Raw genomic sequence first — 12203 nt, 5'->3', positions numbered from 1 at the left:
ACTGTCATGGTGAGACGGACGCGGCCTCGCAATCTGTTCAGGATGAAGCTTCTTCACTTTCAACTTGTTCAACAATAACTTTTTTTTTAATAGTAAAATACTTCCTCTGTGTGATTAGAGTAGGTATCAAGAGGAACAACTGTGAAGAGAGTTTTACATACCTCCAGAATCTTTTATGCATTTAAATATATAAATCATTAAGCAGACAGACTTTAGGAAGAGTTGGGTTCAGTAGCACACGTATCTACTTCATGGATGCAATTGCCTGAAAGAGCGGTCTCGGGAGTAAATCGGTAATATTCTGAAGTTCCTGAAGGACAAACTTAATTCCTTGCTTCTGGATAAACTTACGTAAAAAGAACAATTGCTGGGGCGAGGACTGAGAAGAGGAACATCCTGTTACACGGTACAGAATCAGTATCTTAAATCTGCACCTTTTCATGTGCACGGTCACTGCAGAGGCCACTCGTGGTAGTTTGGGAACAGCGTCTCCTCTCGCCATCCCGCTTTTTCTAGGGGCCTGTTCAAGAATATAACAGTGCTACAATCGCGATCCGCCCTGGGGCAACAAAGCCACCGTGAAACTGCACTGGCAACACAGGAACACAGCGTTCATTCTTATAAACATTTTTGACCTAAGCAGCGTTATCTATTTGCCCTTCTCGACTTCGGAGGAAGCAGGAGTGAGAGGGCAGGCACGAATGAAGAAAATGCAGAATTTCTCCGCTGACTGCCTTAAACACAGAAATCCCCGTATCGATGGATTTTTTGAGAAATCAGACTGACACAACCGCTGAAGCGTCTGTGCTGGGCAGATTTCACCGCCCGCAGCGCAGGCAGCACCAGCAGGCGGCTCTGGCTGCTGCCCTGCGCGAACCCAGGCGGGGTAAGCCCTCAAACCTCGCCCTGGCAGGGAAACCCTTTAATGAGAGGAGCAAAAAATGTTCAGCTTGCTATTTTGAAAATTACAACTCTCTATCATACAAATGAAATGTCTGCTTGCATTTTAAATGAAGCTATGCATCCAGCTGTAGAACTGCCATCTGGTTTTGCTCTGCTCTGGACTGGGCAGAATAAAATTACTTCCAATTGGTTGAAATCAATATTGGTTTTTTTACTCCTCTGAGTCTGAGCAGCAGAACCCTTTCTGTAACAAAAGAATGCAATAGGGGAGTTAACAAAATTAGGTTGTCCGAGATTGCAGTGTCCTTGTCTATTACTTTTAATTAAAGCCTTGGGGAATTGTATTATACCTTGAGAGCTGACTCCTCGTTTCTGATGTAGAGTTAATGCTAACCACGCTATGGAAACAGATCACCTCAGTTCTCTTCCTCCTTTCTGTAAAATAGGGATAACAAATAGGGTTCCTTGCTTAGTTCCCAGCCATATTAAGATTTAATTATTTCTCTCAACTGCTGTGTAATACTAGGTATTAACTACCTACTATTTTTCATAATTGATTTCTCAGCATACATACAGTACATACAATTTGGTCTAAGGAAAGCGTCCAACAGTCCTACAGAGTCAAATAAACGTCGTTATGTTAACAGGTATCTTATCAGTGACGCTGTGTGGATGCGTTTCCTTCAGGGCCAGGACTGAATCATTTGTGTTCTTTTGTTTATGAACAAGGCGAGGCACAACGGGTCTGTTAACATGCCAAAGTCTTTTCACAGCTTTGTGTAGTTTTCTCTGCATCATTTGACTACTTGCACATACTTCATGCCATATATATGAAATCACGCTTTATTTTGGGTTGTAGCTATTTATATTCATTGGAGGAAGAGGAACGTGGAAAAAGAACAGGTTCTTTCTGGGCACCTGATTCACAGAAGCTCAAGACTTCTCTTAATGGATCATGACATTTTCCTGACCTACACAAAGCCCTCCAGGCAGCGAGCTCTACCTGTTTTATTGCACAGATTCAAGTCCTTGTGCGATTGGCACGGTGCTCTCAGGACAGTTGTCCTGTCCTGGTGTGGTTGCTCATGCCCACTGTGCTTGCATGTACAATAAGAAAATACCTCTGGGTTTGATTTGCTCCCTCCTTTAAGGCAGGCTCTGAACTAAGTGCAACTTGACAAAACCAGCATGAATCTGACTACGCTTAAATTGCAGCCCCATCCAGCACGACACCAGTTCACGCTTCCAGAAGCGCTTGCACTGAGTCCTGCACGCAGCTCTGCAGTCACAGCCTGCGACCCCCACGGCTGGGGCTGCTGCTCCGAACGTGCCGCGTTCGCATCTCTCACCTCTGCTGCAGGCCAGCGTGGGAGAGCGGGGCCGGCTGGGGCTCCCAGGAGCCTCGGGCTTGTTGATTTGCTCCTCAGCACACACGCTGCCTTTCCTAACAGTGCACAGCTGGGGCTCAGCAACGCTGGTGGGAACCTCTCCGCTTCCTGGCTCATCTGCTTTCTCTCCATCCTACCATGGCTTTAAATAACTGTTGTTTTCACTTCCCTGTTCTGTGTAGCAGGGAACACGCATTGCAACACAACCTTTTTGTAAAAAAAAGAAAAATTAAAAAATCATGGAAGCATGACAACTTGAAAGAACCTGGTGGCTGTATCTGTTCTGGAAGTTTGCTGCAGGGTTTCTGCTTGGTTATTTGTAGTCATTCAGCGCGGAGCACCTTGCAGAGCAGATGATACCCGTCTGTGCTCTGTGTGTGTGTGTGGAGCAATGGCCTAAGCATTGTTTACCGGAGAGAAAAGCTGTAATTTTAATAGGAGAGCCCAAAGTTGGGGTAATAACGAGTCGCTGCAGTTCTTTCAGCTGATTCTGCAGCACCACCTGGGCAGATCGGGCGCTGGAGGTCGGCGTCACCCAGAGCTGCACAGGGTGCTGCAGGTGGAATAACTGGGCTCTTCTTTACTTTCCCCCCGGAGAGAAGCAGCAGATGGTACCCTCGTCCTCGGAGGAGGGGATGCTGCCGCAGGAAATGCGCCGGCAGCAGTTTCTGAGAAGGTGTCCGTGTGAGTGAGGAGGGCGGCTGGGGTGAAGAGGAGTGCGATGGGGGTCTCAGGGGCTTTCGCTTTACCCAGGCTCTAGGACTCGACCTCAAGCTGCCTAGCGAAGAAGAAAGAGTTTCCAGCATTAGAGAGACGGGGAGTGAACCTGCAGAGGGGCTCAACGCCTGCAGGGAACAAAGCCAGAAGGGGCGAAGGGGGAGCTGCAGCTGGGCAGTATGTGCAGAACAAGTCCCAGAGCTGCGCATGCCCTGGGCACCCCCTCCTCTAGCACGTAAATAAACCTTAGTGGTGAAGCTTCCCTTCTAAAATGGCTTTTTACCCATCTTCACAAGAATCTCCTTACTGCACACAGCAGCAGGCAGCAAACTTTCGGTCTCTGGGAAAGCTTTGGGTATATGCAAATATATACCTGTTCTAGCAACAATCTGTGTTTTTAGAGGTGAGAAGGAACCGGGTCCTACCCTGAGCGGAGGGACCTCATGCACAAAACCACCTAAGAGAATAAACCTGCTGTGGGGTAACGCGTTCAGCAGCACACGGCGCAAACACCCAGCAAAGGACTTAATTACTATCTACAAAGGCGCTTTGGTCAGGGCTGTGTGTTCGGCTCCTCTGCATGTCAGCGAGCAGCTATGCGGCAGAACAGGCTGTCGGATTAAGGAGTCTCCAGCAAAACCCGTGCTGAGGACATCAGAGGACATCAGCCAAGCCGGGAAGTGAGTGAGCTGGGTGGTACCGAGCGGAGCTGCCCGCAGCCTCGCGGGCACGGGGTGCTGGTGCTGCCGCCCGCCTCTGCAGCTGCGCCTCTGCCTGCACCGCGCTGGCTCGGAGCAAAGCTGCTCGGGCAGGGCTGCGAGAGAGCAGGGCGTGCAGGGACCCGGCTGCTTCAGGTCAGAACATGAAGCTGTTTTAGGGGCTCGGCTGTGCTGTGACCCCAGCCCGGAGCGGTAACCAACCTGCCTTGCACGGGTGCGAGATGAGTTTCTCTCGCCCCGGTGCAGCAGGCTGCAGGTGAGGGGCCGGGGGCTCGTGTACCTGCTGAGCACCCACCTGCCAAGCACCCGCGCAGCCGTATCTCCGCTGGGGAGGCGAGTTAATGTGTAACCCGGCTCTGTTTGGTTAGCCCAGAAAAGCAAAGAAGTCCTGGGATAGGCACGGCCGGGACAAGGATTTGGGCAGCGTGGAACAACGGACATCCTGGTAAAAAAAGAACAAAAATTGCTAATTGCTATTCCTTCTTGTCCTTTGCTTTCTGTCCTTTTCCTGCTGAATGGGCTGCGGGCGAGGGGCTGAGCGCCGCTGCCCGGGTGGGACGCGGGGCTGCGGGTACCTGCGGGGTTACGGACGGAGGTGGAGGTGTCACGGGAGGTGGCACCAGCGAAGATGGACGAGGTGGTTTGAAGTGGTGGCAGGAGGAAAGCTGGGGAGACCAGCAGCTGTCGGCGGAGAGGCTGGAAAAATTTGTGCTCGGGACAGAGAACAGCTCGGGCAACTGCTACGTGCACTTGATTTACTTGTTTAAATAGGAGGAACTACAGATCTGCTGCCATCGTCTCTTTTCACCCTGAGGTGGGATCCGACCCGTTGTGCCGCTGCAGAGCAGGAGCAGCTGGGACGGCACCTCAAACCGTGCTCTGCTTTGGTTTGTGTTTAGAGCCGGCCAGGACGAAGCCCTTTGCTGGCACCTGTAAGGCAGGGGGGGCCCGGCTGCTCTGCCGTAGACAGCAAAAATACGGAGGTTCTTGAAGGTTGCTGCAGGGTCGTGATAGAGTGCTTGCAGTAGCACTGGGCTTAAAAGAAAGTAGCCTCTTCATATAAAGCAATTAGCATTAATTGCTACCCAGCGCCTCTCTGATGTTTGAGGGTTCAGTGAGCTTTGTAAGGGACAGTTATGGCAGCTGTCACAAGAGCTGGGCGAACTGGCCTTTTATTTTAGGTAAAAAATAGCTTCTTCTGAAAGCATTTTTAGTGGGGGAAGATATGTACCATAAAGAAAACAGCTTTTCAAGTACCATGTCTTTTAATTTAAATGCTCAGTCATATTTTTAGTTTGTGGCTGAACTGCCGTGTTACTCAGCAAAAGGAAAGAACTGTAAAACCCTTCTGAATCATAAAAACTGGGGTTTTTCAACACTGATTTCTTCCCCTTTCCCGAGACAGATGAATGCATTAGAGCCATAACCATATCAGAGAACTAGTGGGCAGGAAAATGAACTTCTTGTTTCTGCGTAGATCCTCTCCAGCCCTGGACGAGCTCTGGGCTGAACTTTGCCTCCCTGTGAGCAATCAAGGGTATTGCTGTTCCAAAACCACCGCTACTGAAATGTAATTTAAGCAGCAAATAATGCAAAGCTGAGACTGAAATATTAAAATCCTCCTGCATGGAAGGATTGGATCTGTCAGGGCGTGGGTGTTGAAATCTGATTTTTGTGGCATATTCCAATTACAAAGGAATTCTTTCAGGGTCTAACACTCTGAACAAGCAGCCAGTTCTGCTCACTTATCGCTAGATCTAATTCCCTGATCCTGCTACAAGAAAAAAAGCAGCAGTGTGTTCCTGCGTGCCGCGGCCAGGTTACAGCACAAAGAGCTCCTCTGTCTTCTGACGAGCAAATCCTCTTGCGTGGGTCGGTGTGTGTTGGAGGGGGTGTTTGTTTTGCCGCTCTCATTAGCCTCCGCAGCCCAGTTCTCCTCTCCTGAAGAATGGGCGGTGCGCGCGAAGAAAACACGTAATTGGTGGTGTCGGTAAATTTTGGAAGCTTAATGCTTTACATCCATAAGTAATTATGCCTTTTGTAGGCTGCCCAGGCTCTCCCCGCAGGCAGCAGAGCTCTCCTGGCCACGCACCCTGCGAGCATAACTGGCCCCTCCGCCGCCCGGGACCCTGCCCCGGGAAGGTCTCGCTGTTGGGAACCCCCACGGCAGGTTGTTTGTCAGGCAGCCGCTACCGCGTTCAGGTCCCACCGGTGTCGCGGGTAGGGGCTGCATCCCGAAGAGCAGCAGGGGTGCATTGCCGTGAGCCGAGGGGGACATTGGGGTGCTGCTTGCAACCCCCCGGGGGTGGCCGGAGACGCGGCGCACGGCTGCAGCCTGGGCACAGCCCCCAGCGCTGCCCTGCTCCCTGCGCCAGGCGCGTGCCCAAACACACCCAGGCGTGCCCCGAAGGTACACGGGCACCTCCCCGCGGCCACGACTCCTCCGTGGCCCCCGAGGAAGGGTGGCAGAGGAAGGTCTTTGCCAGGAGGAAGCTCACGGCAGAGCAAGGCTGTGACTAAACAGCAGCATTTCGGGTCAGCGTGTTCGGAAGTTTGAGAGCACTTCAGCTGCGTAGCTGGCAGCGGTGGAGGGAAGAGGTCCCACGAGGCAGAGCTGGGCTGGGGCTCGCATTGGGGTGGGATCGCTGCTACCGAGTGCCGAGGCTGCGGTGGGCTTACAGCCTCTTCCTTCACTCGGGAACCACCTTATCCACACCTCCACGATGATTAGACAACCACCACCGTGAGATGGCTGAGGATAGGCGGTCCAGAGCTTACTCTATTTCCAGTTCTTTCGGGGAAACCTTCGGTTCCAAGGATGCTTTAAAAAAGCCCTTCTCCTGGAGAGAGCATCCTATGAACGAGCACGTTTGCATCCACCCAGCAGCTCCACAGCCCGCCTGCCCCAGCGTGCTTGCATTACCCCGGGGGGTCTCGCAGCTTAACGCCTCTCCTTTCTTCTGCTTCAGCCGGGATATCGCCCCGCGCGCCGGACGCCGCGGCAGCCTGTGGTATGCCTAGGAAGGAGCTGGGGCTGGGGATGGCTGGTTGCGACTCTGGCAGCTGCGACAGCATGGTCAGCACGGCCTCCAACCACTCGCAGCGTGTAAGTAACCCCGTTGTGCCCAGCCCGGGCACGGCAGGGGCTCAACTCACCCCTCTCGACCGCTGAGGAAGGATTTTGGCCGGATCTCTGCTCAAAACCGCTCTCCATCGGTGCTTTGGAAGCACCTGGGGGCCCTGATTACAGAACCATGCTAAGGGCAGCACAAGGACCAAATTAATTCCTGCCCCAAAGCACTCCCAGACTTTCCGTCCTGCCACGTGTGTGGCAGCGATCGGGAGCCTAAGCTCCTGCGAGGTCTCCTGGGGAAATGATACCAAGCTCCTGCATTGCCCAAAGATGCAGAGGCAGATAGTGCAGGCACCGGGCAGGAGGAGCCTGGCGAGTTCCCAGTGAGGGATTAGACCAGTTGGGTAACTGGGTCAGACTGGCTCCAACAAGGGTGACTTCACCTGGAAAAGACAGCGAGCCGTACTCCTCCCGGCTGACAAGATTAATTTCCTAGTTAAGGCAGAGATGAGTTTGGACCATGGGCGTAGATGTGTAATTTTTCACTATCTGACCATTAAAGCTTGTTTGTCTCCAAACACTGATTCCATGATTGATGGACTAATTACATCCTGTCTGACTTGGAGCATAATTGATATGTGTAAGTGCAGCGCTCAGTCCTGAACAGGTTTTCCATTTGATGTATTGCAAACCAGAACCAAACCCTCGGAAATTTATTAGGGATGGAAAAACTGGTTGCAATATTGCATGGTAAAAGATTTGGATAGGTGTCTCCCTGCAAAACAGCTCCACCTGGGACAATTTCTCCTCTGTGCTTGTCGATCTGATGCACATTCCATCCTTTCCGGCACTTCAGTATTTTCATGACATATTGCATGTGTCACCTTGTAACTTGGTACTTCCACAGCAATCATATCTCATGATACTTGAAATACAACAAAAATTAAACAAGATCTTGCTGGGGTATGAATGGGAGAACAAGGAGAGGGACCACCACCTGCAGATAAGCCTTTAGTATTTATGATATTTAGACAAGCTTCTAAGATTCAGCATTGCTGATCAGTACGGATGTCTGTACCTATAGGCCACCCATGTTACCCATCTGCTCATATTTCAAAGCTGAAGAACTAAAAGGCGGAGGCCAAGTTTCCAAGTTAAGAATAACCCATCTTCTGATGCTCATAGAAGGGTAATATAAAAATGGCCTTAAGTATATGTATTTTTATAATAGGAAGTTGTTTAGTTTTCTGTAGCTGTAAGTATCAATTTTTGAATAGTCACTGGCCAAGTCTCCTGGCCAGGAGCTGTCACGGGTCTCCTCTTAACTGCCAGGGCTGTGAATAATAATATACCCGTGTCTCCTACCTGTACTGCTTTTTTTCTTTTTTTCAGAGTGATAACAGTTATGACTACTTATCTGTGGAAGAGAAAGAGTGTTTGATGTTCTTAGAAGAAACTATTGGCTCGCTGGATGCAGAAGCAGACAGCGGGGTCTCTACCGATGAGACCGACTACGGGGAGCCCTCCAAGCTGCCCGGGACGTGGCTTAAGAGAGACTCCCTTCCCTGGGGTAAGCTGGAAATCCGTGCTCCAGCCTTGTTTGCAAAGGGACTTTCTCGCTGGGGTGCGTTCCCTTGGCAGGCAGGGAAGGAGCACTGCCCCAGTTTTATGCATGTGGTAAGCTAAAGGCAGCTTGTTTTCGTCACTCGGTGGTGAGAGGTGGCTGTAGGCAGCGAGATAGGTAGGGCACCACCTGCATTTCCCCAGTTCTCGCGTGCAGGAGCTGCCAGCAGCTGCCTAGCAAGGTCAGCAGGACCGCAGGGCAGAGCATCTTCGCTCGTGCTCGGAGCAGGCTTACAAGATTAACAAGGCTCCTCATTCACCTTGTGCTTTGTCAAATCCAAAGTGTCTGACTTTCTTAGCAGTAACAGCGTATTAGCTGGGTCAGGGTAGACTCTCCGGGTGCAGGTAGTCTGCCACGGCTGCTCTGGTTTAGCAGGCATGAAGAAGCGAGTCTTGTAAACGGGAAGGTGTCCGGTGTCCGTCTGCAGAACGGTGCGTGACTTCACATCTCTCTCTTTGCCTAGAACTGGAAAACGGGGCTCCCCCTCCGAGTGTAGGTCAGCAGCGTGCAGCTGAACAGAAGAGTGGTAAGAGCATCTCCGCCCTCTCAAGCTCGGCTCCAGCAGCGGTTCCCAGCCCGGGCTGTTACAGCCTTCCAAGGAGCATTACCGTAGCAAACGCACAAAGAGCAAACGGAGCTTCTGACAGCAAAGCGACTGGCCGCACGGTGGAGGACCCAGTGCCAGTAGGTAAATCTTCACAGGAGATGGCCAAGGAGGACAGGCTTGACCAAGCCAACGCGAGAAGCCAGATAAAGCCCCTGGGGTCTTTGATTATCCAACCTCCACATCCCTTCCAGGATGACCATGAGCGGTCACACAGCAATCACTCAGATGCCAAGAGGGAAACAGCCAAGGAGACCAAGACTTGGACTTCATGGGGCCAGCCAGAGAAATCCACGTTGGAAGAGGCCCCTCAGGACCCAGATGCCAAGCGTGGGCCTCCAACTGCCCCCAAACCACGAAAATTGCCACCAAATATTATCCTGAAAACCAGCAAAAACAGCCCAGTGCCGCTCACCATGGAGCCCGGTCAGAAGGTAAAAGGACCACCTCCATCCTCGGCCGGCTCCCAGCCCGGCTCTGCCAGTGACGCTGCTGCCGAAAAGGTGAATTCGGGGCACCTCGACCCCAAGGAGAGGGAGAAAGCCCGGCGGGAGGCGTTGGAGAAGCTTGGACTGTCGCAGGACAGGAGGGAGCCCAGCACCCACCTTCAACCTACCATGCACCCCCAACCAAGGGAGATGGCATTCCCCGTCCCTGGGGAGCCTGAGGCACGCTGCAGGGCGGCGGAGAGGTCGGTGCCGGGTATCCGGCAGATGAATTTCAAATCCAACACCCTGGAGCGCTCCGGCGTGGGGCTGAGCAGCTACATGACCAGTGCCAAGGAGCAGAGTGTCAAGACCAGCAGCTCCCTGGGCAAGATGTCCTTCATCGAGCGGCTCGCCCCGAGCTTCCTCAGGAGCAGCCGCCCCCGGCCGGTATCCCTCGGGTCAGGGAAGGACTTTGCTGGTCTGCAGGAGCCCGGGCAGGTGGAGCAGGAGAAGAGCAGCAAGCGGCGATCCCACCCGCTGCAGAGCTTCCCCAGGCCGCCCCGCTCCTGCGTCAGCGTGAAGATTTCCCCCAAGGGTGCAACCGATGAGAACCGGCGAGAGGCACTGAAGAAGCTCGGACTGCTGAAGGAATAGCTCTGCGGGCAGCGGGGCTGCTGGAAAAGGGGCTTTTCATCCTGGATCCAGGTGCCTTCACTGTCCGTCCTCAGGGAGCACAACCATAAGCATCTTCTGTTGTGATCTCCCGCCCCACATCTTGGGAGGGGTACCACGAGAGGTATTCGGAGCTTGACACCAGATAAAGTAACGCCACCTGTGCATGATAGTTTGTATATAGCAAGTGTATATGAGCTATTTATATAAAGCATCACTCAGCATGCGGATGGGGCATATTCTCCTACAAGGTCTTCAATGCATTTGTGGATTCATTGCAGCTGTGAAGCCATGGAATTGGGGGTTTGGCTTATTTTACAAGGGGTTGCCCATGGATAAAGCCGCTCTGGGAAGAACTGCAGGACTCTGCTGCTTCTTTAGGATTTTATGGGGTTTTGCTAACTTTATCCAAAGCCTGAGCACTCAGCTGCCCCATGCAAGTGCCTCCCAAAAGCCACAACTGCCACGTACAAAACTGCCAGGCTGATGGGAAGCGGAGGGGGCACAGCAACGCTCCCCCCTGCTCCTCGTGCAGCGCCTGCAGGCAGGGGCGCTGGCTGCAGACGTCCCCCCGCCTCCTCCGCTAGACTGCTCGCACGTCCAGCCCCGACAGCCTGGATCCAGCACTTAGGAGTAAGACACACATCCGTGTTTGTCATGAAGTGACAGTTAAGACGCGACAGGCTGTGTTCTGGTGGCAAAACCAGAAATGCTGCCTGAAACGAGAGATGCAAATCTGAGACAAGGCCATTTCATTCCCTTTCAAACTCTGCTCGCATCTTTCAGACCCAGCTGATGCTGTCAACGTTTATGCTGCGCACCTTTATAACAAAGGTGCTTTATTTCTGCAATAAACTTGTATATGATCAGAAAATGACTGTGTAACACGGATTTACTCTTGTGTTGAGTCAGAGCTCTGGTAAAGCTGAATAATGAGTTTTAACCTTCAATATGTCTTGACTTGAGGAGTGAGTGATCCAGACAGCAGCCGGGATGAGGTCTGAGCTTGGGCCTTCTGCAACGCAGGAGCTGCAGGAGATGGGATTTAGTGCAAGTGCTTCCAGTACAATAAGCAAATGCAAAGTCTGCCACGGCACTGCCAGACTGGGACTGGTGACATGGGCCCTGCCGCTGCTCAGTCGATCCGGGGTCTGTGGGGACATCTCCCACAGCAGCCGTGTTAGTTGAAAAGCTGCACTAACAGCTTAGCTTGAAAGGATCATTTTAATTTCTTCACTGAAAAAAAAAATATCTTTCATGCAATCCCAGCTGTCAGAGTTGGACATCTAGAGAGAGCCTCTGCTAATAAAGCAAGCGCCTTTGTTCCTAACAGGCAATTTAATTTCAAATGTAACATAGGCTTCCTTTAGAGAGAGGGGCTGACCCGTGGAGGCAATTGCACTAAACAATTTACTGATGTTAATTAACTGCTTGCAGCATTAAGATAAAGTTGCACTCAATCGTTTTCATCACTGACCTTGCAGTACAATCAGCTTTTAAAGACAGTGTTGTGAATACTAAACAGGCTCATACTGACAAAACCCAGAGCCAGGCTTCTAATTCCTCTCCAAACAGGCATCAGTGGAGCTTTGGTTTTGCATGGAAGGAAGGGGAAGGCATCCTTCTGCAAAGCTGCATCATTTCCCCACATAATAAAGGAGTGCACAAGTGGAGGGAATAGTACTGACCCTCATAAAGAATCCGAGGAACGTGAGAAAATGATGTCTGATTAGCTACGCTTCACGAAAGGCAGGGAAATGCTTGTTTGTAGTTAAGCAATTAACTAAATTAGTTTTGGGCTGGCCAGCAGTCATGCAAACCTGTACATCGGGGGGAAACTAGGAGAAACTGCATGGGCTAAGGTCTGACCGAAAACTCAGCAGGTTGCTTAGCCAACACCGTGTTGCAGGTATGTTGGCTCCAAAAGGGAGAAGCAGCCTGCAAAGTTATTAACTCCCCCAGCCTGAGCCTGGCGCCTCATTTCAAGCCTGGAGCCGGGTCGGCAGCGACCGGGCAGGACTGGCAAGCCGCTGCGTGGCTGCACGCCGTGGGTGATAACCGCAGCCCAGAGCCCC

General features: G+C 51.9%; 1 protein-coding gene across 1 annotated transcript; it reads left to right on the top strand.

The window, feature by feature from the left end:
- Positions 1-4023: 4023 nt before the first annotated feature.
- Positions 4024-11044, top strand: C26H1orf116 (chromosome 26 C1orf116 homolog). Its single transcript, XM_075174309.1, has 4 exons — positions 4024-4172; positions 6697-6833; positions 8193-8370; positions 8888-11044. The coding sequence occupies exons 2-4, from the start codon at positions 6741-6743 to the stop codon at positions 10108-10110; spliced, it is 1494 nt and encodes a 497-aa protein (XP_075030410.1). The 5' UTR covers positions 4024-4172; positions 6697-6740; the 3' UTR covers positions 10111-11044.
- The last annotated feature ends 1159 nt before the right edge of the window (positions 11045-12203 follow it).

The sequence above is a fragment of the Calonectris borealis genome, chromosome 26 (assembly GCF_964195595.1).
Source record: "Calonectris borealis chromosome 26, bCalBor7.hap1.2, whole genome shotgun sequence".
NCBI classification, from domain to species: Eukaryota; Metazoa; Chordata; class Aves; order Procellariiformes; family Procellariidae; genus Calonectris; species Calonectris borealis.
This window is presented reverse-complemented; position numbering and strand designations above follow the sequence as displayed.